At 32.4% G+C, this 27,019-nt stretch overlaps 1 protein-coding gene across 2 annotated transcripts in view; it reads right to left on the reverse strand.

The window, feature by feature from the left end:
• The window catches only part of CSMD3 (CUB and Sushi multiple domains 3), a 580,968-nt gene that overhangs the window by 62,999 nt on the left and 490,950 nt on the right, over positions 1–27,019 (reverse strand). Inside the window, exons 44-53 of one of the 2 annotated variants that reach the window (XM_066334980.1) lie at positions 25,935–26,112; positions 23,773–23,918; positions 20,836–20,916; positions 19,576–19,689; positions 15,207–15,395; positions 14,658–14,804; positions 11,949–12,137; positions 7,893–8,078; positions 6,400–6,594; positions 4,598–4,771 (exon numbers count right to left, since the gene is read on the reverse strand). In XM_066334980.1, coding sequence (XP_066191077.1) covers positions 4,598–4,771; positions 6,400–6,594; positions 7,893–8,078; positions 11,949–12,137; positions 14,658–14,804; positions 15,207–15,395; positions 19,576–19,689; positions 20,836–20,916; positions 23,773–23,918; positions 25,935–26,112 — 1,599 coding nt within the window. The remainder of the gene's footprint in view (positions 1–4,597; positions 4,772–6,399; positions 6,595–7,892; positions 8,079–11,948; positions 12,138–14,657; positions 14,805–15,206; positions 15,396–19,575; positions 19,690–20,835; positions 20,917–23,772; positions 23,919–25,934; positions 26,113–27,019) is intronic. The other variant, XM_066334988.1, reaches the window with a different exon arrangement.

Genomic DNA, 27,019 nt, shown 5'->3' on the forward strand with positions numbered 1-27,019 from the left:
AGACCTTCAAAAATAAATAATATTTCACAGTTTATCTTTATTTGAAATTTAATGCTAATATGCAGAACTGAACAAAACTAATGTTCCAGAAGTTTCTGAGTCTATCCTGTATCAAATAACATCAATTCCTTTTGGTAAATAAGGGAGAGATCTGTTTTATCCGGATGTTTAGATGTCATGAGGAATTAAGAAAGAAAAAGGAATTAAGAAGTGAGTGTTAGGTGTTGTACAGCTGAGATGAAGAGGATAGTGTCACAAGTTCAAGAAAGGTGAAAACCTGGAGTTAGCTGACCAAAAAGAAAAGTATGCATAAGATATCTTTCCTCTGAGTTTAAGTATTCATTGAAAATCATATTTTGCTGTTTTTTCATGTAGACATTGACGAAATGTCTAAATAACTGTTAAAATTACTATCAGTCATGTAACTAGCATGAGAGAAGCTCAGTTATACCCCCCAAAGAGAAGTATGGAACTTTTTACATTACATTACATTACATTAACACTTATGTTTTACATTACATTACATTAACAACGAATAAAGTTCTAGAAAGAAATCAGAATCCTTTGTAATAATCTAAGAAAAGAGACACTCCATTGTATATAAGAACTATATCTAAAAGAAAGGCTTTTTAAAGCAGTCTATACTTCTCATTGTTAGTTTTATTTTGTTCAGGGTTTTTGAGTAAGCTGTTAAAAATGTTAACTGAAATAATACATAAACCATTTTAAAAGGTAAAAAATACCCTCAAAAATCCGTTAGTAGAAAAAAAAAAAAAGGAGTAAGTAGTCCTGGTCCTTATATCATGATGTGTAAAAGTAATGTTAGGATAGTGCTTCTCCTTAGACCTAATAAAAATATTTGAAAATAGTGCTAATGGGAAAAGAGATAGGAAAAAAAAAAAGTAATCATTAGAGAAATCTTAGGAAATATTTTTCACCATTCATATACTAGTTAATTCTAAAGTTTATCTGAAAGTATTATAGAGTTATTAAAGTAGTCCTGATTATTTCTAACTCTAGGAAGTGCTCAGTTTGCTAAATATCTGATTACAGGCATGAAAATAAATACACTAAAAGAAAAAAATTTTTGAAGTATGATAATATATGTTTTTTATGGTCAATGTCATTCCTGACATTAAAATAAAGTAAAAAAAAAAAAAAAAGCCAAAAATATAGGAAATAATGCAAAATATAAAATTGTAAATATGTAATCTATAAATACTGTAAATATGTAACATTTTCATGTAAATAGAAAAAAGAATAATCAATTCCTTGTCGAATATTTAAGTATTTTTCCAAGAGGAAAATGTGATTTACAAAATCACAGATTTGTCAGTCTCTTTTTATAGGACATATAGGATATTCAGTAAAAATCTATTCCACATTTCTGAATGTTTCTCAGGGTTTATTACACAGACAGTTCCAGTGTTACCAGTATAGAAAAAGAGCAAGCGTAATAAATTGTGAGACACAGTTTGTAACCTAGGAGACACAACTGTCAAGATTTTATTTTATTCTAAAATACTTAAGTGATTTTTTCACAATAAAATGTCTACAAACATGTAGTTTTTAAAACTTTGACAACAGAATTACTTCAGAAGCCCTATTTTGTTTTATTTGTTTTTTCCAATTTGAACACTGTCTCTTCTCATAGGCTATGGAGAATAAGGACCAAGAAGTCAATTTCCTACTATTATAATAATGCAATTACTCATGAAGTACTACTTTGTCATTTATGTATTATTTAAAGAAAGAAAAAAGGAAGTGAGATTGATAAAGGAAGGCAGTTGTGTTAAGCTTTGCCACAGATTCATTATCCATAAATTATCCATCTTTTAGTAAAAGAAGCCAGAATGATAAAAGATAGAAAAGAGCTGCAAAACCTATCATCATATTCTCACACTATTATGGCTGTCATCAAAATCATGTACTACTGTTCACAATGCCTTGGAGTAACATAAGTTGGATTTTAGTCAATATTTTTGGTGATTTAAAGCTTACCTCAGTTAAAATTCTCATCTATATCTGATTAGGTTCACCACAGAATAGTTTAAAGTTCTACTGCAGATACTTAGATTCTTGTTTACTTCACATTTCATGAATTTTTAAAATCATACACACCTGGAATTAAAAATCAGGCTATCTAACACAACAATTAAACTTAATTATTTCACTAGCACTTTAAAAAAAATTGCATTTTTAAACAAAATACTTGAAAAGGGTATTATGTTATCCTGTAGGATTTCATATGTATCATCTAAGTGTACTCTTAAGGGCATCTTCAAAACTTAAAACAGAAATACATTGGTAATCGTTTCGGTCCAAGAACAGCTACATTTTTCAGAAAGTAAAAGTGGAAAGGTTTTAAGATAAAAGATAAAAAAAAATGTTTACAACTGAGAGCACAGAAACATAAGAAGTAGATAATAAAATGTATTGAAAAGTTGCACAAAAATTCATTTCTTGAACTGTTAAAATATCCACTCTGTAGGTCTTCCTGCTGTACTTGATCTCTTTTCTCCCACATTCTAATGCTTCTTTAATGTCCTCCATTTCTTCCACTTTTTGACAACAACCTTCTTAAAAATATTTCTTATTTCTGATTTGTCATTAGCTGAGCTCATCCCTCTATCTTAAGTCTCAAATTACTTATGGAAGAAACAAGAATTCAATGGAGTTATTCTGAGTCTACAGGGGGCTCATTCCTGCACAGTGATGTAACACGCTAGGCAGCATTGTGGCAGGAGAAATTATGGCAGCCATTACTCTCTCTCTTTTATAAATTTGCTCTATCATTAGCTTTTCTGGGTTTGTTTTTGGGGTTTTTTTCAGCAAGGAATACATCTTTTCCTGCTATATGATGTATATTCTAATTTTTCTGAATAGTACTTGTTTTCATGCTGTCCAGCAATTTGCCACAATAAACCTTTACAGATATGAATAAGATTTACTGCAGTGCTATAAGTCTGATACAATATGTGTGTTTTAGATTACTGTTTTTCTCCTCTAGTTATATAGTTGTTTTCTTAACTGTTTATCATTTCTGGACATTATAGTGTATGAACTGAATAATAATGAATCTCGTCCAAGAAGTAGGGGGTCCTCTTTTAAGTTGCAAGTAAAGATTATGTAGTCTGTTACTGTTATTTAATTCAATTCCTATTTTATTTCTACAGACAAATGTAGGCAAAATTCAATTCATTCTGTGCTGATCTTTACTTGGCACGAAGTTATTTTAGCAAAATTCTTAAATGCAAGTTTTTTCCAAGGTGCTATTCACAAATAGGATGCAATTTATCTGTATTTAGATTAATATTTCTCTGACTAAAACTTACATTTCTCCAAACTTCAACAGCTTCTGTAGAAAAAACAGTAAAAAGAAAACCAAACAAACAGGCAAACAAGGAAAAAGCAGAACATTTTGATTATGCACATACTATGGTGCTTCTAAAATTTAGATTTAGAACATCTTGTAATTGTCAAAATTTTAGAAGATGAATATCAAACATGAAAATCTTTTTTTTTTCTTCCTCCTCTGTTAAGTGGTTTCCATTGTAAAAGTGAAACAAACAAAGCCTCTATCCCTCTCTGCTGTATGTCAGGGAACGTTCCAGCTGCAGACTTGTAGCTTGATAAGCAACACTTTTGCTCTTTCATGAGTCAGTCACTTAAGTGAAAATTAGCAAATAATGCTGTTTTACAGAAGAAAAAATATTTGGGATGAAAAGTAGTTTAAAAAGGCAAATGGCAATCTGTACAAATATATATTGCAACACACCTCTATGTTTAATGTATTTACTAGTTCAGTTTTCTGAAAGTATCAGTTTATATTCTATTATATATTCATGCCTCTACAAACAAGAAAATACAGTATGACTTATATCTTTCATTCTAAATCAAAATACTAACATACTTTTGATTTCAACTGAAATTAAAATATTGGTTAAATTAGAGTTAAAACCTATGTCACTACAGTAAATACAATAACCCAGCTCAAGGTACACATGATTAAAATCAGAAAGAAGCCCTAAAATTGTTTCACGTGTTCATTTTATTCATATATGATTCAGGCAATGATATCTGAGTGTATCAAATAAGAGGAGATGCCTAACCCTGTACAAGTAAAGGACCTCACATTCTGTAAGAAGTGTCTGGATAGTGGCTTTCTCTCAGAAATAAGGCTGCAGTGGTCCTGTCAAAGTATCCGCAAACCGTTTTTTCCCCTCCTTCTGTATCTTTTCAAGAACATAGTTTAATTCTATGACACAACCACTTTGTTCAGATCTACTATGCAGATATTTTAATGAGGATATGTATTAGAGCTGACACATATGGAATCAGTCTTCCTGTTTATGTATAGTTCTACTTTAAAGACGTATTCAAAAATACAGTAACACAGATTTTGCAAGTTGTGAAGATACTAAAATTTTTGAAAATATAGTTCTAATTTGATGAGAAAAAAAATGCAGCCCAGCCACACATATGCAGATCTCTCTTCAATGTATCTGCTAATAGAAAAAGACAATCAGATCACTTTGCTTACTTTTGTTTCTTAGCGAGAAAGAAAATGGACAAATCATGACAGTAATATCCATACCTAAACATCTGGTCTCAATTCCTCTCCAGAGTCCAGATGACAGACATTCTCTCACTGCAGAGCCAACTAGCATGTATCCTGAATCACAAGTAAATATAGCTGTAGATCCATATGTGATTTGAGTTCCAATCTTATTCCCATTTGGAGGTGTAGGAAGTTCTCCACAAGAAATGACTTCATGGCAAAACAAAAACAAAACAAAAGTATACAGCTGAGAATATGAGACACACATACAATAATTCCTATCAACCAAAAATACTTATCAACCAGTCAATCAAATAGATAAATTTCACACCTTGAAGTATTTTGGAGACTGTAGGAAACATAGATTTAAAAACTGCAAACAAAAGCTATTCCTGCCCCCAAAATTACACTTAAGAGAGAGGAAGAACAATTAAAATTATTTCTGTACACTTAAAAAAGCCACTTAGAACATTATTAAATGTTGTTTAATTACCTCGGTTTTATCAAGTACTTTCTGCATATGGGAACATCACAATCACTATCAGATTTAGTTATGTTTCTTTAGGAAGGGGCCATTTTGGTCTTCTAGGTCATAATGAATGCTTACCCAAGCAATTACAAATTACATTTTTAAAAAGAGTGAATGATATTGATGGAATTTCTTGATATTTATTTACAATGAAAAGCATCTTTTAAATAAAAATAATATTTTTATTTGTCGATTTCTTAATGATTCACCAAAAAGAATTAGCAGTAAATAAAATGCAGAAATTAGGTAGTACACTTTATGCCTCGAAGAAAATGTCACAATACTTCAAGCAAAGCTTCTCAATACATAGCTAAAAGTAGTTTGTCTTTTAAATTAAAAAAATAAAAGATACAAATACAAATTTAGTATGCAGAATATATATCAAAAGAGATATAGATTCAGACTATTTTTAACACTGGCAGAGATTAAATATTGCAATTAAGTTTTAAAAATTCTCTAAATTATTTATTACATTTCCAGTTATAAAGAACTTAAAATTAGGTTAGTTTCCAGTATAATTAATCTGGTTTTGAAATTGCATTTTTAAACCTTTTTCTTTTTTTTTTTTTCATTTATATTGTCAATAAATGATGAATGCATTTTAAGCCACAATTATCTGGCTTATCTACAGACTTTTTTACATATTTTTTTTTAATTCATAAATTAACATGCAGATATACATATTTTTGATAGAGGAACCAAAAGCACAGTTATGTTCCACTCTGTCAGAAGGTACATCATACTGTGTTCCATAAAATTAAAGAGTTTTGAGGCTTCAAAGTGTAGCCAATGTCTAAATGTAAATTTATAAAGAAATGCTTTCCACAGCAGTAGGGGAGGCAAACACAATTGTGGATACATCTTGAGTTGATTTAAATATCTGACTTTGTTTTTCTAATTATCAGCATAGCAGCTAATGGTAGGATATATGCAAATGCACACTACATGGTAACTACCTGAAAGGAGAGATTATTTTATTTATCAAGTGTGCATACAGGATACAAAGGTTTTGCATTTTTCAAGACTTTACAGCATTCCTGACCTAGAATAAACATATAGGAAAATATTCTCTTTGTACCTTTACAAATTTAGGGGCCTTTAAGATCCAGAAGTGTGCCTACAGACATGTCCTTTTTACCAGATCTAATGTATTATATTTGTAAATAATAACCTTTAAGATACCCAGTAATTCTGGCCAAGAAACACCTTCTAATTTACTGTTTTGAATATTAAATTAGTTAATTTCTAGTTCATCCAATAAAATATTTTTCATGAAATCTGTACAGCAGACGCAGATACATGTACTCACTTTGGCAGTAAGGCCGCTCGTTTCTCCAGCTCCAGGTGCCATTAGCAAGACACTCAATAGATGCTGGTCCCAAACCATAATACCCAGGATCACAGCTAAAAACTACTTTTGTTTTATACTCATAGTGTGAACCATTCACTATTCTCCATCTTCCATGTTCCAGGGTAAAAGAATTGATGCTCGGACATGTAACAACTTCCAAAATAACAAAAAGACATAGTTATTGGTGGCTTAGTAGAGGCAAATTGGGAAAATCTGTACCATTATTAATCAAAAAATGTATTTCAAACACAGGGACATAATCTCAGAAAACTAAGGCTGTGGTTAGCAGGTACAATTCAGTCTCATTTAATTAATAATCATCCAGAAAGAGAAAGAATTGTGTATGCAGAGTGATGCAGTTGGTGTAGATAGGGGCTATACCATGGTTGAATTCACCATATGTGGAGCTTCTGTGACATTTTACATCAGGCACCAGAATCTTTACTAAAATTTTAAGTACATATAAATGGAGAAATTTTTCTACTCCAGGTAAACTCTATGAGATATGAAAGACTTCTTTGAGAGGCTGCACATTGGTGATGGAAAAAATAACATCTGCATCCAAGTTGTTTTTTCAACAGCTATATAATTTTGTCTCATTTCTTTATTCTAAGTGTTTTTTTCCTACAGAAATGGAACAAAAACAGTCTACAGCACCAACAGAATAAAAAATAGCATAAGAAGCATAACCATTTTTTCCCACTACTTTTTTTCTATATTTTCATTGGTTCTTTAGAAAGAGAAAAATTCATGACAGAATGAAATTTTCAAGAACAAGAAGGAAAAAAAAATGGAGAAAGGGAAAATCCTTGAAAAATGCTCATGTCTTAATTTGCTTTCGTTTCCAAATTTCACTGGGTGAGAAAATTCAAATCCTATTGTGCACACGACACTGACGTCCCTGTATCTCTCTTAAAATCACCTGAGTTTTCATATCCCATTTGTAACTGCTGATGTACATTTCATTTTGGGAGTGAAATATATTTTCTCTGCAGTGATGTGCCCCCAAGTTTAGATGGTGTAGGACTACAATGGTGGGATGAATATAAATAATAAGCAGCAGTTTCAAACAATTATCACAGGTTTTGCAATTCTGTATAGTAAAACGGGTTTGTTAAGAGTATATGAATTGCACAGCTCTCACTGAAGAGATGACTTTTGCAGAAAACCTCTACAAGCATTAACTTTGATTTGACTGTAAATTAATTATTAGTTTGATTGTACTCTGTGAGTTCTAGGATGTTTATTCTGCTTATGCTGTTAAGTTTCAGCATGTCTTAGTTATATGTACTTCATATATGTATTTCATAATAATTTAGTACCAGTAATAATTCATAGATTAAAGTAACCCGAAGATGAAAGTTTAAGACGTGAAGATTTGTGCCCTGGATACATACACGAAATGTACAGACAGGTTTTTACTCACCAGAGGCTTTTTCCATGTTACTCACCTACACAGCGAGGTGTTTTATTGTGATTGCTCCAGGTTCCGTCCGGCTGGCAGACTGCAGTAGTAAGCTCTTTGGCTGATAGCCTATATCCATCATTGCAAAAATAAGTAACACGGGTGCCAACTAAGTAATCTGTAGTTAATATCCCACCATTTAGTGGAGCTTTAGGAATTCCACAAGATATTGCTGAGTAGAGAGAAAGACAAAGTTTTTATGTCTCCAATATAAGTTTCCACTGACCTCAGAGAGCTTTGCAAAATGCATTGCAAAAATCACTAGTCTTAAATTCATAAAAATTAATTTTTAACTCATTAATGTATGTTTTAAGCATGCAAATAAATTCCCTTAAAATTTTAGGGAATTGAATCCAATAAGGCTTTTGCATTTTGATGGAGGAAGTAAAAAATAAGAACAATGGTTCATAACTCTGCAGCTAACAATTCAAAATGAAGATGATAATAAAGAAAAGGTAATAGAAAATATCTGGAAAAAGCATGACCAGCATGGTTGAATTAGTAGGGCACCAGTCTGAGAAACACGAATATAGTTTATGTTCAGATTTCTTCCATCACTTTTTCTTTGTGACCCCTGGTAAATCACTAAAATTACCTTTCAACATTCTATTTTTTCCACCTGCAAAGTAGAAGGAAAATGCCCTTTTGAAAATATTGAATCATAGGATTATAAAATGGCCTGGGGTGAAAGGGGCCTTAAAGACATAGTTCCAATCTGTCTGCAATGGGCAGGAACATCCTTTACTATACCAGGTTGCTTAAAGCCCAGTCCAGCTGTGAATTGAACACTTCCAGGGATGGGGTATCTACAGCTCCTCTGGGCATGTTCCAGAGCCTGACAGTAAGGAATTTGCTCCTGATGTGTAATTTGAACTGATCCTCTTTAATTTTAAAGCCATTCTCACCTATCCTACCACTGCATACCCTTGTGAAAAGTACCTCTCCAGATTTCCTGTCTTTTAGCCCTTGTCTTTGTCATCCATGACTTGTGAAGCAAGACTGAAGCACTTGTCAGCAAAGACTGACTCAAACCCACTGCCGAGTACCTCAGCTGTCTTTATGTCCCAGGTAACCAGGTCCCCTGTATCCTTTTGGAGAGGGCCCCAAATTTTCCTAGTCGTTATTTTATCACCAACACATCTTTAGAAGCTGTTTTGTTTTCTCCTTGACAACCACGGACGGATTGATTTTATCAGGGCTCTAGCTTTCCTAACCTGATCCCCAGTTGCTTGGACAATTCCTCTGTATTCCTCCCAGGATGCCTGTCCTCACTTCCACCCTCTCTAGGCTTTGCCTTTGCATTTTGTTTTGTCCAGGAGCTCCTTGCTCATCCAGGCAAGTGTCCTGAAGTTTCCACCTAACTTTCTCTTTGACAGCATTTCTGAGGATGAAACATTTCTGAGCTTGGAAGGAGTGATCCTTTGACTATTAACAAGTTATATTTGTCTGCTCTTAAATCTAAGGCTTTTATTCCGTGGTAGTCTACCAAGCAAATCCCTGAAGTGGCTAAATTCTGCTTTTTGGAAGTCAAGGCTAGCTATCATCCACCCTTCTCACTGGTCTAAGGATTTTGTACTCTGTAATTTTACAGTCACTGCACCCTTCAGCTTTACATTCCTCATTAGCCCCTGCTTGTTGCTGAGAAAAAGATCCAGCATAGCACCTCTCCTTGCTGACCCCTCTATGTCTTAGAGAAGAAAGTTGAAAATTGTAAATGAAAGTATAAGCTAATGTCTTATTTCTTTTCTTTAACAAAATTTAATGTACCAAGAGAAGATCTGGTTCTAAAAAATGCTCTTTTTTGGGAACAAAAATAAAAACTAACCCTTTGCCACATTCTAAAATCATATATCTAATGTAGGTCAGTCCCCCCCCAAAAAAAAAAAAAAAAAAGTGAAAAGAAAGGGTTTAGACATTTAAGTCTGAAGTACCTTACTTTGAAGTCAAATCTTGAGCCCTGAGAAAGTACCTATCATGCCCACACAGGAAGGTTAATCCTCTCAGACTATGTATAAATACTTGGACGAAAAAAAAAAGAGTGCAATCTATTTTTGCCCCTACTGGGAGCTGATCTGACATAAAACTGATTTGCTTCATAAGCAATATAACAACTGTGTGGCACAGTACTGAAGCTAATAATCACAGCTAAACACGGGTAAAGCACCAATCCTACAACAGCTTGCAGAACAGAGATGTAAGAATCAGTGTTAAAATATTCTTGCTTTGCCATAAAAAACCCTTGCATATGACATGGAAATTTAAGAAAAAGAAAACCCCAAAACCACCATACAGACACACTCTGCTGAAAAGATCACAGAAAACTATTTCTAATTCGCTGTCACCCTGTCTTGGCAGCCATAAAAACATACACCTAATGACTGTCACAGTATCTATTGGCACCTAGAGACAAACATGTATTTAGAAGAAAATAAGAAAACTGTGATAAAAAAAAAAAATTGAAGATCTCAAGAAACTTTAATTGAATTCAAAGCTCTAGAAGGTATGAGGACATGACCTCAGTGAGATAAAAAAGTGACAAGCTAATTAAATGAGGATGTCCATCTTCCACCTTTTACTGAACATCTGATAAAACTATTATTTCACTTACCATCACCAAAGAAGAAAAAAAAAAAACTTCTGTTACACTAAATGAAAACATTACTTCTTAAATTCCTCAATAGCTTGGATTGCAGATTAGGCAAATCTATCCATTCCAAGATGATAACTATATGCTTATATAACCAAGGTATGATCAAATAACACTCTTTATTGGCTAGCTGGCCTAGCTTAACCTCTTCCTTCAAAAACATGTTACTGATAATAAGAACTCTAAGAAAATTACAAGACTTGCCTGAACAATCTCCACTGAGTGAAATTATAATTCACTTGCAAAATATTTGTAACATGTAAACAGCATCGATTACAATCCTAAGAACCAACAAATTCTACAATATTGCTTATTCATAGAACACACATAATTCACATTCTCTTTTACCAATCAGTAAAATATATATCAGACACATTCTAGCTGCAACCTGATATGTTCTATATCTACCACTGAGATTAATTACTCCTTCAGTATTCAAAAATCTCCATTAGTGACTTGATACATTTTGAGTCCTATTACCCATGTTAATAGCCTATCTTGTGTCACAAGAAAAATACATCCTTCCCTTAAACCTTAATTGCAAAGCAGCAATGCTTGATAACAGACTTTTATACAAACAACAGCTCTCCCAAGGGTCACCCAATGACATTTTACAGCAGTTTTGAGCTGAATTTCACAGTTTTGGAAACTTGCACAGAAAATTTGCCCAGAGAAGTTGTGGATGCTCCATCCCTGGAAGTGTTCAATGCCAGGTTGGACTGGCTTTAAGCAACCTGGTTGAGTGAACAATGTCCCTGCCCATCCCAAAGAGATTGGAATTACATCTTTAAGGTCCCTTCCAAGCAAACCCTTGTATGATCCTATGAAAATTACCTTTTTAGCTAGGGGAAAACATGAGAAAATATCAGGAAAAGTTATTGTCACATCAAACGCTTTGACAGGAAAAAACAACAAATAGGAAATATCCAAAATTCCCTAAAAATAGATTTGTCACAGAAATGTTTGGTCACTGTATGTCAGCTTGGGCAATATTGTTAATCAAACCGAATTAAAATCTATTCCTTTTTACAAACTTCAGGACATAGTTCCAGTTCCAAAGATATACATAAAAGATCTGCACAATCCCTGGAAAATCTTAGTTATATTAGTTCTCAAAGAACATCAGCATTTCAGAAATTACTATTAGACCAAACTGAAGTTCTTAAATACTCTTCACTAAATGTTAAAGCACTGTTTCTTGTATGTTGGTCTTATTATCTCATCTTGAAATATTCTTCCTTAAAATGAATAGCGGGGAAATAGTCCATGGTCATACTTCTGCACCAAAATTTTTCAATGTCATAAAAACAAACGTAGTTCTAAGTCAGAAAACTGATGGCTTACATTAGAAAAAGTGTCTTAGAGTATATATATATTTTAAATAAAAGAATTTACCTTGACAAGCTGGGACTGGAACATCCCATGAGTAGTACCCGTATGGAGACTTCCTGCACACAGCAGTGCTCTTCCCGATGAGCCGAAAGCCGCGGTCGCAGGCCCAGCGGACCACGCTGTTGAGCTGTCCCCCTGTCTGGCTGACAATGAAACCGTGCGGGGGCGACTCGGGGGTGCTGCAGTACAGGGCTTCAAACGAAAACATTGCATCAGTGAAACGCGGGTTTAGAATTCAGGTAACAATGCCTGAGAAATTCTTGGTTAACTCAGGACACATCTGATTGGACACTGAGAAACCGTTACTAAAAGTTCTATTTTATGTACTGATAATGCATGCATTGACCAATTTCACAAAATATAAAGATGATAAAAATAGAGCATTTTTACAAGAGCTCTTTACATTTTTAATAGAGCTCTTTACAAGATTGAGGTTTCAGAAGCCTCTAAAAAAATACTGATAGCTCACTTTTACGATTGCCTATAACTTTTGGGTTTGGGCAGGGTTTCTTGGTGTGTTTTTTTACCAACTTCTTTTTAAATTAAATAAGCTACTGAACTTTAGTTTTATGATGAAATTTATTACAATTATATACATTCCAGAAGAAAAGAAAAGAAAGAAGAAGAAAGAAGAAAACAAATAGTACATCCTGACCATAACTCTTTTTAAATAGTCCTTTCTTTCTGGTCCTAAATAAGTTCATTCATTTTTGTTCTGTTACTCTGAACTAATGGGAAGTAAAACATTTAAAATAGATTTTAATGATATTTATGGCTATCACCATAAATCTGTGGCAAAAACACTGAATCTGCTTTAATTGTTGATTTATTTAGAATACATTAAGTCTTACAGAAGTCTTATCTAGACACTATGTAAAAAATCATAACTCATTATGAGACCAAAAATTATCTTTAAGACTTACAGTTTTTCTACTTTGAACTTATTTATGTACTTAATAGCTCTGACATTAAATACTGGTTACTTACTATGTTTCCTTTATCTTCCTTGCTAATTGAGTACCAAGTAATTTAGGTTTGGCTGTCTTGTCATAGGAGTGGATCAGAAGGCTCTTCTGGTAATCACCTTAAGATGACTTATTTGTGTAAAAGTTTAACTTGGTCTCTGATTAATTTGATTACTGGCTGCTAGACGTAAAGGCTGTTTCCACTTTTTGTAGGAAATAAAACTGTGCTGCAAGTTTGTTTCTAAGTGCTTCCTTTATGCTTTGAAGAAACGTTGATACCTTGATATTAATTTTTTTCAGGCAGATTAGAGAACTTCTGCTTCAATCATGGATCATGACTTACTTCAGGTCAATGTTTTTCTCACGTGAAAGCTTCCTCTGACCAGAATAGAGTCAAATGGTTGTTTGTTTACAACAAATATTTATTAAACATTTTAAAGCAAAGAGCGGAATCAGAACTACTGCTATATCTTTCAGACCACATACTATGAAAGTATTCTTTTTTCTTTACACTAAATGTCTCCTGACTTATACTTTCTTGAAACAACCAAAGATACAGCAACTTCTACTTAAGTATAGAAAATATACCAGTATTTTCTGTGTGAAGCAGATCACTAAAAAATATTTCCTGTCTCTCACTCAACAGTTCTCTCATTGTCTGTAACAAAAGACTGAAAAATTTTCTCTTCTTTCTCTTTTAACAGATCCAGAAGGGACTATAGGAAATGAAAATTGGTACCATATGTTATTTTATCTCTAGTAAACAGTGAATTTTACCTAATGAAAAACAAACATTTTAAGTCTGAGAAAACTGTCCCCTCCTAAAGAGAAGGATAATACTCATATGGTTTCACAGTATATATGATCCTAATTCTTTTTCTTCAATTGTGAAGTAGCCAAAATTTAAGTGAGGAAAACAGAAAAAAACACAGCAGAAAGAATTTTATAATTATTCTTTATTTCTTTATCCATCTTATGAAATGAAACAGCTTTATCCCAATAACTTCGCTAATATATACAGATACTATCCCCAGTAGTCTTTCCTGTGTATATGTCATATTTTTGGTCATCCTAAAAGAATCAAATATAGATTTTGTGCAATTGCTGCAAATTGCAACAAATCTACTTTAGCTAGACTAATTGAAATAATTTTTCAGTAAAATAAACATTATATAATAATTCTGTAACAGCAATTTTACTAAAATCTAACTTTTTCAGGTACCATTTCCATGCACTATTCATAAATATGTTAATATGAATTAATAACACATAAAATACTGGCTTTTAATGTTGATTGCTGCTTCTGTTGAACCTTAACCTAAAGAGATAAACCCTTCAGGGGTTTTCCACTTTATAGGTGTTCACTCCTGCTGTGTTGCAATGGTCTGTCCCACCAAAATTCTTAATGATGAATTGCATAAAGATTTAGTTAGAAAAAAACACCCCAGTACAAAGAGGCACACAATGCAAATAAAGTGAGAGAGAAGGAAGAAGCTGCTTCTTTTATCTTTAGTACTGGTTTATGCCATTTTAAAGCCCTGTCTTTTATTAATTCTCTACAGAGCACATGTGTGTGTTTTTTTCCTCACAAGATAAGGGTCATTAGGTTCATTAATACAGAACAGATTGGATTTCCTTTCAGTTTGGTTAATTAGGGATACCAAACATAGCTTATATTACCCTTTTCACATAAACAAATGTTGCACAATAAATTTTATGCACATTGTAGAAAGTCACATTTGCATACCTATATATCTTATCCTGAAACCCTTTTTATTGGTGCCATGATCTGCTGACCACCGGAGAAATACTTCATGGCCATTGCTGGTTATATTTAGAGAAGATGAATAGTCCCCACTGAGAGATATGAGCAATGGGCTATGACTATTTGGTCCTTGGTGCAAAGGAAGGAAAAAAAAAAAAAAAAAAGGGCAAGAAAAAAAGAGTTACACAGTTTTAAATAGAATACAATAAACTATATGCGCACAATTTCTATACATGCAAAACATCCTCCAAGAAAATGGCAACTAATTTGAATTACAAAATTGAAATATGTTATAACTGGAAGCTATATATTTGCTTAAACCAGAAATTATTTATAAGTATAACATGCAATACAATTTTAAAATAAAGTGATCCAGCAATTCTTTTTATCATAAAAAGTCAAAATAATTGCTAAAGATTTTTTATCTTGAAAAATTATGAAATGCATAAACAATAGTAATTACACAGAAGCAATATAAAAAACCAATTATATAAACAAGGTATCATTCAAAGTTATGTATTCTATAGTTACCATCAAAAACTTCAAGTATATCAAATTCCTTTTCTGTCTGGAAGAATTCAAAGAACATGCTGATATTATAACCCTTTTCCACAGTGATGGTCCATGCACACATCTGGAGATTTGGGTAGCTGTCAGGATATCCAGGGCTCAGAATTACGCCTGTTGAATCCAGACGCATTTCATTGGCTGGACAGAGCACTGTGAGACAGAGAAATTGGCAAAAAAATCCAAAGCCCATTATTTCTGTTTCATGTGATTGATGAGATTTTCCCCAGTTTAAAAGAACTGCATTACTCATTCTATTTCCTTAAATTGAGCAACATGGTGATTTAAAATATGATGAAGGGATTTAATTTTGAATTTATCTGGATTCACTAGGTCTACAAGAATAATAATCTCATTAAATAGAAATAGTTGCTATTACCATGTTATTGGAAGTTTTTTTCAAAAAATGTGTTTGCTTCATGATATATGAACAAATGTCATCAGTATATTCAGAATGCAACACTGCTAAACAGGACCTTTGAAATCTTTTAATATTGAGAACTAGCTTCTACATGAAAATGAGATAGTTCTTAGATGCATGAGAAAAAAAATAGGATCTTAGTTTTCTCTAGAACATTGGAAATAATATTTTCTCATTCCAAAAATCAGGTTTTATGTTGAAAGAGTCATTGGACTATGAAGAGAGATAATTAGCACAGAAAATCAAAGAAAAGAAGAGGAAAAGAGTATTTATCCTCATAAAAAAACTTCATGAGGGTAATTTTGGGTTGAAAATAACCTTTGAAGATCACCTAGTCCAACTCTCTCCAAACACATCCAAACTGAACTTGAAAATCTGTATTTACCCATGTATTTTAAAATATATTTGTATCTCAGCTGCAAATTTTAGCATCTAGTAGCTACACTTCAAAAGTTTTTTCTCATGTCCTATGTTTGTTCCAATTACTCAAGATATTGAATACAGCACATCCACCTCACTTAATAAAACTCCAATGGCTGGAATCTGGCTGTCAAACTACAGTGCTGTGCCAGTTGTGACACATATCTCAAGAAAATGAACAAAGTAATCCTCTCAGCTCTATATGTATCTACAGAGATATATAAAAATGTGTGGCAGAAAGAGCATAACAGTAAGCTGGCAGCATTCATTTATTTGCAGCTGGTTTTGCCTTGCAAACTGTCCTTAATTTCAGGATTTTCAGCTAAATAACTCTCAGGAATTTTATAGAGAATTTAAAGACTTGTTTCTGTTAAACAGATTCCCTTAGGAATTGGGTACCAAGGTTTTATGTGAATCAAAGATAATGTATCTGAGATATAGATAAGAGTCACCATTAAAAATTTACTCAGGATCCCCTTATTCTGATGCAAAATACAGTTTGAATCTTCTTACTCTGAAATTTTCATTTTATCCTGAAAGTAGAAGCTAATTTAAAAGAAAATTAAGGGAAAATTTACATACTTTGTTCGGACAATACTCTTATTTTAACTGAACAAGATGATAGAAATTTGCTACACTTGTGGAATTGAATTACTATTTTTACACCTAAAGGAAATCCACAAGAATTTTAAGAAATGCTCATCCAACTGACACACACCAGAGAAAAACAAAGAAAAAAAAGAGACATAATTTTAAATAGTACTGAATGTGATGCAGCTAACCTGTAATAATTAAAATTATCAAATAAATATTAAACATAGTTTGCTTTATTTTTTTAGGCATTCCTCATTCCATGCTTCAATTTCTATTTATGCATTCCAATTCCATATTGTCTCGTATATCTTTACTGCAATACATTAGATTCAAGACTAATATATTGTTACTTAAATTTTACTCAGCAGCATTTTTCAGATTTACTTATGGATTAATTTTGAATCTAGGTATCAATTTACTTCAAGTCAAAAATTAAAGAAAAATTCAATCAAATGTCTCTTTACAGTGCATAAAGCATATAACACATGTACACGGTTAAAGCATCAAGAATAACAGTATTAAGTTCAAAAACAAACATTTGCTCTACTCAGTGAAAAGAATTAGTAAACTAATAGTAATATGAACCAATAGAAGAATTGAGACTTTTCCTTGAAAGTGACTCTTATGTAAAGTTTTACTCTGCACATTGAAGTATGGTAGCTTATCCATCGACCAATGTGATATAGTAAAACCATGAATGACAGAAATTTTTGGCATGTATTTTTGCCGCCTTTATATTCCACAAAGCTCACTATTCATCCTTCATTATTGAAATTTAACTTACATACAGTGATTTTCAAACTTAGACATCATATAAATAAATATAAAAGAAAATATGCTGTTCTTTTTTCTAGGTTGCCAGTTGGACTGGTCATTTTTAACACAATTTGACTAATTCCTTTGTAATTTTATTTTTAATTTTCTGACTAACTCTGAAGACCATGTGAGTTCCATTCTGCTTTAAACAGAAATTATAAGAGTATGGATTTAATATTAAGCATTGGAACCAATGTTTAGCCTTCGTGTATGACAGATAAAGATTTACTATGGTAACTGAAGTCACCATTCCTGAGTTTTTGTCTTGGGTCTTGCATCGAATACAAATATGCCTTCAGCAACACACACTGAGAGAATGCCTCAGGATTAGCACATATGTCTCTATTTCCCCTATCTAATATTGCATCATCTTAACATTTAAAGCAATGCCTGGAGGTTACTATGGTTTTTCACCTATTAAATGTTATATGTCTGCCAAGCTAGGACTTAAATTTAAATTGGGATGTTGGAAGCTATTTCTAGACATATTTGTATCTTACTAAATGCCTGGATTTTCAGAAATTATCAGTGTAAAAGTTCTTATGAAGCTCACATTTCAGTTTGACTTTGCATTTTTAAGAACTAGACTCACTGCAGTGAATGATTTGGACTTCTGCATAATTTTGTCCATAAAATCAGGGGAAAACAGCATATTCAGTTTTTGTCAGAGTAGACATTTCCAGCTTTCCAGGAAGGGAGGAAAAGAGTGTATTTATACAAGATTTTTTTTAACTCTCAGCTGAAAGCTTAGGTGAATATTACAGTAATAATAGTCCTAAAAATTAATATACTGATATTTAATTTCTTAACATCTATATTTTCCACGTTTTTAAAACTAGAAATTGCTAAGAAACAGTAAAAAATTAAAGTTTTACTTGTACATGTAGTAGATTTATTCACAATTAATTTACTCATGCCAAATAAATCTTTCATCGTGAGTGCTTTATGGGTATGCTAATGAATAGAAATTACTCGAGAAGGACACACCAAAACATCAGATGGGTAGAAAAAACAGATGGTAGTTTTTCATATAATACAAATGTAAATCAAGTGCACTTATTATTACTGATTTGGGAAAGTATTTTAATCCTGCTGTAGATGTTAGAATATTAAGCTCAGGAGCAGATGGATCACAAGGGAATATCACAGAAACTAGCAGAATTCAAAAGGGCTTTTTCTTACATAACTTATACTTTTATGAGGCTGTGGTGTTTTGGTTTGGTATAAATGGAAGAATTAGTAGGAAAACATAAACTTATGCCCATCACTGGAACTTCAAAGAGATTCTACTTTTTTAATGAAGCATGTACAAGGCCTATCTTAATTTGTCTCCTAACCAGTTTGGTAGGAAAAAAAATCTCTTTTTTTTTTTCCTTGTTTATTTTGGGGTTTTTTTTTGCGATTGGGGGGGTTAGGGGTTTTTTTTGGGGGGTGGGGGGCTGGCTTTTTTTTTTTAAATAATGGAAAAAATTTTTTTAGCATAACACATCAAATTTCGGCTTAAAAAAGACTGGCCTAAAGTGTGATGTTCGTGGCTGGCAGGACTGTAATTGTTTTGACTTTAACAATGAGATGGTATTATCATTATCTCTCTGTTCACAGTTCTCAATAAGAGGAAAAGTGAACAAACACACACACACACACAGAGAAAACCTGCTTTTTTAGAATACACTGAATACAAAATGAAAGTATTTAAAACTGCACTGAAATATTATTTTGTGAGCTTGTTGACCCAAATCCATGCCATGTTAATTTAGCATTTTTGAAAATTCTCATATAAATTTTCATATTATTATGTTGTAGAGAAAATGAAAGTTTCAGTATTCACCAGACTCTCTTCCAAAAAAAAAAAAAAAGTAGAGTAGCAGCCCTTTCAACTTGCAAAGTTCATTGAAAGATTACTAATTATTTTGTATTAATATCTGAGATATATAAAAAAACCAAAGACTGATATATTGGGATAAATCATTGAAAGTCTGAAATAGTTTTAGTATGCTGCCTTTTGTAAAGAGATGTAGAAGTTATTTAAAGAATCACCAATGAACTGGTCTGGCAGCAGGAAAATAAAAAGGAAAAAAAAACCTTGACAAGTAGGTGGTGCTCCATCCATCTGAAGTCTTTCCCCCAGTCGGCATGTCAGGATCTCATTGCCAACCAGTGTAAAGCCCGGCTGACACTGGTACCTTATTATGTCTCCTGCTCAGAAAAACAACACAGGGCAAAACACAAACAAACAAAAGAAGCATTAAACAGCAATTAACTGTGACTTTCAGCTTTGAAAACATTATTGATTAATGAAGTTTCTTACCACCATATTATACAATGGGCTAAATGACCTCTGGCATAAACAACTTTGATTAGTCTAAGAAATATGGTAAATGAGCTTTGAGTTGCACACTGTGCTACATCTATCACTTCTTTCCACCACATTATTTTTTAGATAGTTTGCTAAGATGTCTGGGTTTGACTGATGCTATGTGAACCAAATGTCCACAAAGCTTTAAGTAATATAATTTATAGGATAACCATCATGGAACTAAATAAAGGTCTAAGATCAAGTCAGTAATTTATACAATCCTGAGGGGAAAAAATGAAATAGCAGATGGATTTGTTGATGCTATCTAGATTTGGCACTCTGAGAACACGAAACTGTCATTTTTTAATTAAGAAACCAAAAATTAATTTAGTTTTATGTACCAATGAAAGTAAAAACTTGCATATCCCAGCAATTCTTCTTGGCCTATATTACAGAAAAAAAGGGGAAAAAAAGTGATTTTTCTTTGTATCCTATGTAACTAATCATATTTTGGTGCATATACTAAAAATATATATTTTTCCATCATGTGAGCAAAAATAGCTGACCAGACATCTGAAATCAGATCATATAAATCACATCTCTTTGAAATAGATGTGGCTAAGTAATAGTATTGACATCTCACAAAAAGTCAGAATGTCATCCCCTTCTCTGATCCTCGTAAGGTTTATAAATTTGGTTGTAATTTTTAGGTCACAGACTTCAATTCTGGTACAGAATATGCCATTATCTACATGCTTTCTTAGGAATTTTGTTTGCTTGTTTCAGAGTAATAGAACGTTTTGTATAAAACAGTATGAAAAATGTATTTTAAAATTAAGTCAATTACAAAGAGTTATTATATTACTTATATGTAATTGCTGAAACATAGAAGAGATTCAGGATGCATAAGGAAGAGAAATGATTTCTTAAAAAATGTATCTTCAAATAAAAATCTAAAATACTGCAAGTATGATTTCCATTCTGAAAAACATGTGCACAGCAAGTTTTTTTCATAAACAAATTCTGCCTTTTTTTTTTAACATTACCTATTTCGAATTCATCATCCTCAGCTAGAATTTCAGCATTTGGTATATTTGCTGGAGGCTGGCAGACACGGAGCTGATAAGCTATAAACAGGAACAAAGCACAGTTGACATCTCAAACATAGTTATCATAGCCATGCAATAACTGATTTAATATCCACATTAGCAGGATAAACATAAAAACTCAATCCATTTTGAAACTTTCAAAAGAACCAAAAGAAAAGAAATGAAAACACTGGAAGTTGTGTCAACATTCTCAATTAGTTGTTTTGTTTTAGTGGCAAAACCCTCTTCATAAATACCGTAAGCAAATATTTTTGTATTTTTCAATAATTGTCTTCGTTTGTTTGTTTGTTTACAATACAATTTTACTGTTAAACTCTTCCACTTTTGAAACCTTGTAATAAATATATGTTTTGGAATCCCAAAGATTCTACACAGAGGCAGCATAACTAATGGACAGAAGCATTTTGAATGTGAAATTTCCTAAATAAATAGTTGTGGAGCACGCATCGCCTGCAGATAGTGTCAGAGAATAATCCTGCTTTCAAAATTCTCATCTGAAGTTCCACCCAAAATAATTTTCTGAGATTTAGCACATGATGCAACAGCCAGGCAAGATAACCATGTGAAATAAATAAAAAGATAAGTAGGGAGTGGTACAGAAGAAGTGGTACAGACTGTTTTTTTTCCGAAAGATCCAATGAAGACGGGCCCATGTTTGAAGACAGACAAAATACAATTTGATCTTAATAAAATTAGAACAGAAATCTGTCAAAAGAAATCACTTTGACTTATTTTTACCTACAGTGGAATCTTTCCTGTCTTGAATTGCATGTTCAGGATGAAGTTTGCTTGGTTTTCATAAAAATTATATTTTCATACAGCATTTGTTTATTGCATTTCTCTTTAGCACAAAATATCATCTACTTATGGCAGATGACAGTTCAGCTTCAGTAATACACATTCTTGGCTGCTTCATGTGATTAGATCCTTTAGTACTCTAATTGTTCAAACTTTTGAAAATCACAAAATTTACACCATTAGACCTTTTGTTACTAATGACTCACTCTGATTTGATATCTACCTATTACACTCCTTTTCTCCAATCATGTAATGAAGATCTACTTAAATCAGTGAGTCAGAAAGCCTTAGAATAATGCAATTTAAAATAAAACACACCAATTAAACATGAAACAACTATGCTGTTTTCATCTTATGAAAAATAATAGTAAAAATCATTAACATAATAAAAATTGATTAAATAAAGAAGTAATACAATTTACCTCAAATGTCTCTCATTTTAGGGAAAAAGGATTATCATTCATTTTAATCCCAAAATTATTTATTTTAAATAAAGTTGACTCCTTGCCTTCATGTGACTTCTTGACTGCCTTGCCTTTATTGCTATAATTTTTGTTCAGCTGATATGAAGGATCATAGACTCCAAGATACAGAGAGATTTATTTATCTTGACAACATTAGTACAAAAAGCGTTTAAAGTTTCTTTATCAGTAATCTTTGTGCTGCTCAGTTTGCATCTTTATTGCACATTAGGACCCACACCTGTGCTATGACAATTTTCACAACAAAATAATAAGTAAAAGGAGATCTTTAGAGACACTTTAATAGTGGTAAATTACTGGACCAGAAGAAATAGCCCCAAGTTACTCCACATGAGATTAAATATTAGTAAAAATGTGTTAACCAAAAGGGTTGCCAAGCATTGAAACAGGCTTCCCAGGAAGGTGGTGGAGTCACCATCCCTGGAGGTATTTACAAGACATGTAATGTGCTATTTATCAACGTGGTTTAGTGGTAGAATTGGCAGTGTTTGGTTTATCGTTGGACTTGATGATCTAAAAGGTCTTTTTCAATCTGAATAATTCTATGATTCCATGAGCATTTTAGCATATGTCTGTTCATATACGGATATATTAGTAGATACTAACACATATGGACTCATTAAGGAATACAAAATGTCATTTTGTCCTTTGCAAGTTGATACATGCGATTTAGATGCCAAGATTTGGAATGGAAATTCTGATGCCTCTCTTTCTAACCCTGCTGGAGTCTCTATTCCATAGTCAATTGCTGGTGGATTTGTATTTTTCTGTTTTGTTTTGCTTAAAATTCCTTTAATCCCACTAATTCTGTCTATCTGTATTCACCACTGTCTTTAATAAGTCAAAAAGGACGTCTCCTAGTCACAAAATTTGGCCAGGATCCAGAGAACAAGATGTAGTCTGTTCATGTTTCCTAGGATGTCCAATCCAACGGGCGTTCACAAAGCACCTAAACCCACCCTTACTTCTCAATCTGTTTCCTTGTAATTATAGCACTGTAAAAGACACCTAACCACTGAGGGTCTGGATGACTACAAAAAGAGGTAGAATTTGGTAAGTTAATTCAGACACATTTTCATTCAGTCAGTATTTAATTCAAGGGCAGATTAATCTTAGCTACACCATGTAGTTCACTCTCATGGAACCATACAGGATAGTAAACAATGTATCATAGGTATAGTACACTATCATTGGTATCTTTACAAAAACAATACTTACTTCAAAATATACCAATGTCAAAAAAATTTAATGTCCTCCAAAAACATTTAGGTTTCAAAGGAATTTTAGAAGCATTGCAAAAAGTAAAAGTATGTGCACCTTGAACTTTAGGGTTTTGATGCCTCCTTCTTTGTGCATGTCTCATCATAGTGCGGTCTTTTTACTTTTGTTTGACTAATAGTAAATTTAATAACTGGTCAAGAAAATAACTTATTTTCATCATTCATGTTCGTCTTCTGTATGTTTGCATTCCCTAGTAGTGGCAAATCATATTAAGAACAGCAACTCTTCTTAGGAAAAGCAACTGATTTTTTACACTTTGTCTTTCTCCAGTGACCAGTATAAACAGTGAAAAAGCTTAAATTGTCACACTTACCATGATAACTAAGTACAAAGAAGCCACTAGTAGTAAAGTCACTGTGAAACTTAATCAGAATCTGATTGGAAGTGCTATAGACTGATTCTAATGCAGTGTTGCCACTAAATTGTCCAATTTGAGGGGAAGTTTGGTCTGGTCCATCCCTAAGAAAAACAAACAGAAGAATATTTTTTTCTTTTTATGGTCCAAAAAATTAACATATTTTTCTCCAAATTTCAAGTGAACGTGGTAGATTTTCCCCAGATTATACTACACGGCATGTGACAACTAAAATAAGAAGATAAAAGAGACATCAAGGGTGGGAAACCTTTTCATATCCTGTATGTGGACTGAATACTAATTCAACCAACTTTTGAAAGTCGTATTTTTATTTTCTAATAAAAACTGCAGCCAAGTCAAAATTACTGAATTTGTGATTGTACTTCATCTACTTGCCACAACCCCTGATCATATTTATGAATCTATATTTTCAAACGTGACTCTCAGAAAATAAATAAAACTAATATTTTTGTTATTAGTCAGTCTTTGGAATCTGATGATTTCTAGGAAAATTAAGAGCTAAATAGTGCTGTTAGAATTAATTCTTAAAATAATTTGAAAAGACAAGAATGAATTTTGGCTTTAGCAAAAATAAACCCAAAATACTTACAGACTATTGAATGAATACAAGATTCCTCTTGAAAACTGCATGCTGACATTAGTAAATGCACATTTTATTTGCAGTGCTTATTCTAAGTTACTTTTAGATATGCTCTAATGTCAGCATTTTCAGCCTAGATTCCCCCCCCCCAATTAATTGTTTTAATGCTATCATTTATAGATTAGAGTATATATGGATAGATAAGAATTGATTTAAAGTTTATTTTTATGTGTGATTCAGAGTTTTCTCAATCAATTTGTTGCAGTGATATGGATTTTATACAAGTGGTCATGTCTTTTTGACTCAGGTAAGTATTAATATAATTACTGGTAGCATTAACAAAACTGAGCATTAATTTCTTGAATCCTTCTTCACATGAATGTATTGATATTATTTTGTACTGTTTTTTATGATTTAGACAATAATGTACTGCTGGCAAGATCATTGCTACCTTATGGAAAAATGAAATACTCATTTCAATAGAAAAATTGAATCAAAGTTAGTACTAAACAACAGTGGAACTGTACAGGGGACAGCGTCATGAAACAAGAGTATTAAATGCTAATCCTTTCTTCCTTCCAGATTAGAATTGTCAAATATTAAGCAATAGAAGTTTAAATTTAAAGAAGTTTTTAATAGTTATTAGCATAATATATATTTAAAAGAAAATAATTTTAGAAATACAGATATTTTTTATTTTGAAAATTTTGTAGTAATGTGTTTGCCTAAATTGTGGCATATTGATTCTTTTCCTTCTGTTTTAGCAGGGAAATTGTATGCTTTGAAACATTTAAGTTGTGAATAAAATGTGGGGTTTTTTTGTATTGGAAACCTCTATAAAGTTTTTGATCTGCATTATAAATAAATAGTATCCCAGAAGTGTTATAAGCTACATAATTAAATAGCCATCATGTATATAATGCAATTTTTACATATATGTACAAATGAGGACTAAATCCATTAAATGTTAAATGTCTTCAAATATGTGGTGGAGGGATTAATGTGATAGGCTGCTGCTGAGGGTAATCATGCAGAGCTATGACAAACATGGATTCAAGCACACAGAGAATATAATTTCTTTACAGTTATTGTTAGGTCAATTTTTTTTTTGTCATAGCCAAATACAAATAGAGCCTCTTATTTTATGTACTCTAAAAGAAGCCAGCTTGGAAGAAGTGAATGATATGTTGCCTTACTTTAGTTTCTAGTACTCATTTTCTAATACACACATCTGAAACTCCTTTCTTAAGTATTATTTCTCTTGATTGTTAAAGAGCATACCTCTGTATGCTTTTTTTAGTTGACCAACTGAGAAACACTATTATTGTTTCTGATTTCTTGTTCAGTGTTATCTAGAGAGCATGGCCAACTGAAAAAACATGGATTGGTGCAACTCAGTCATTTCTCTTAAAAGGAACACCAGTTTCAAGGGGAAAATCACAAATATATTCTTTTAAATTCATATTTGGTTACATAGCGTCACATGAAGATTAAGTAAATGTCAAAAGTGTTTTCTTACCAGACAGTTATGAAATCATATATTGGCTCTGTTTGGAGAACTGTGAAATTGATGTAGATTCCATTCCCAGGTGGTACTCTTACAAGCCAGAAGCAGTCTTGAAAGTTTGGATACTCATCAGGGTATCCGGGAGAGTATATGGTGCCATTCATTGCAGTTATGTTTCCTCCACACAGAGCTATAAAAAAAGACACTTTTTAAAATAGACAGTAAGTGCTATTTGCATTCTATTTAGACTATATAAAAGCCCTAGTGTGAAACACATTTGGTACACTATAACTACATTGCATAAGTTCCTGTGCAGAGAAAACAGATTTTATTTAGCTTTGTGCAGAGTCAGAAGTCTATTTTGACAGCATTGATGAAATATAAAAGTTAAAATAAACAATAATTCTGACGTCACAAATACTATCCAAATTGGAATAAAAAAAATATATACATATAAGATGAAATTCCCTGCACAACTGACAATTAATTTGTTAGGGCTTTGTGTACATTTCACCTACAATTTAGCAACAAATCATATTAATTGCTTTCATGTGTGGTCACAAGAAGCCAACCAAAATTAACCCATGAAAGCAGGCACATAAAAGGTTGAGGGGGTGGGTGAAGATTAGAGGGGAACTTCAAAATTAAAACATTGTGTCCAACAGTATGAATAGTAATTTTGCATTTATGGATATAAATTCTAGTAGATAAAGTAAGAGTCCACTCTGCAATTCATGCTGAAGAGTACTAATTTTAGATATCACACAATGCAAGAGTGACCATACAGATTCTGGACTTTCCTAACTATGTATTTCTGGAAAACTATCACTCCAAATTAGATTATTTTCTCCATAGATTTCTGATGCATGTTGAATATGACACTAGCCAGTTATTACAGAAGAGAAATGTTATACAAGCCTAGCTCCAGGAAAGTAATCAAAGCCCAAAATTGTATAATTTGTTTTATTTTGCATACATTTATTTTGCCACTCCACTCCATAAGGTGTATGGTATGGCAACACAGATTTTCTAAAATATCTCTAAAACTCTCTAACCAGAGCAGTTATGACATTTAGCTTTGACATATCGGAATCATG

Source organism: Sylvia atricapilla, chromosome 1, assembly GCF_009819655.1.
Source record: "Sylvia atricapilla isolate bSylAtr1 chromosome 1, bSylAtr1.pri, whole genome shotgun sequence".
Lineage (NCBI taxonomy): Eukaryota > Metazoa > Chordata > Aves > Passeriformes > Sylviidae > Sylvia > Sylvia atricapilla.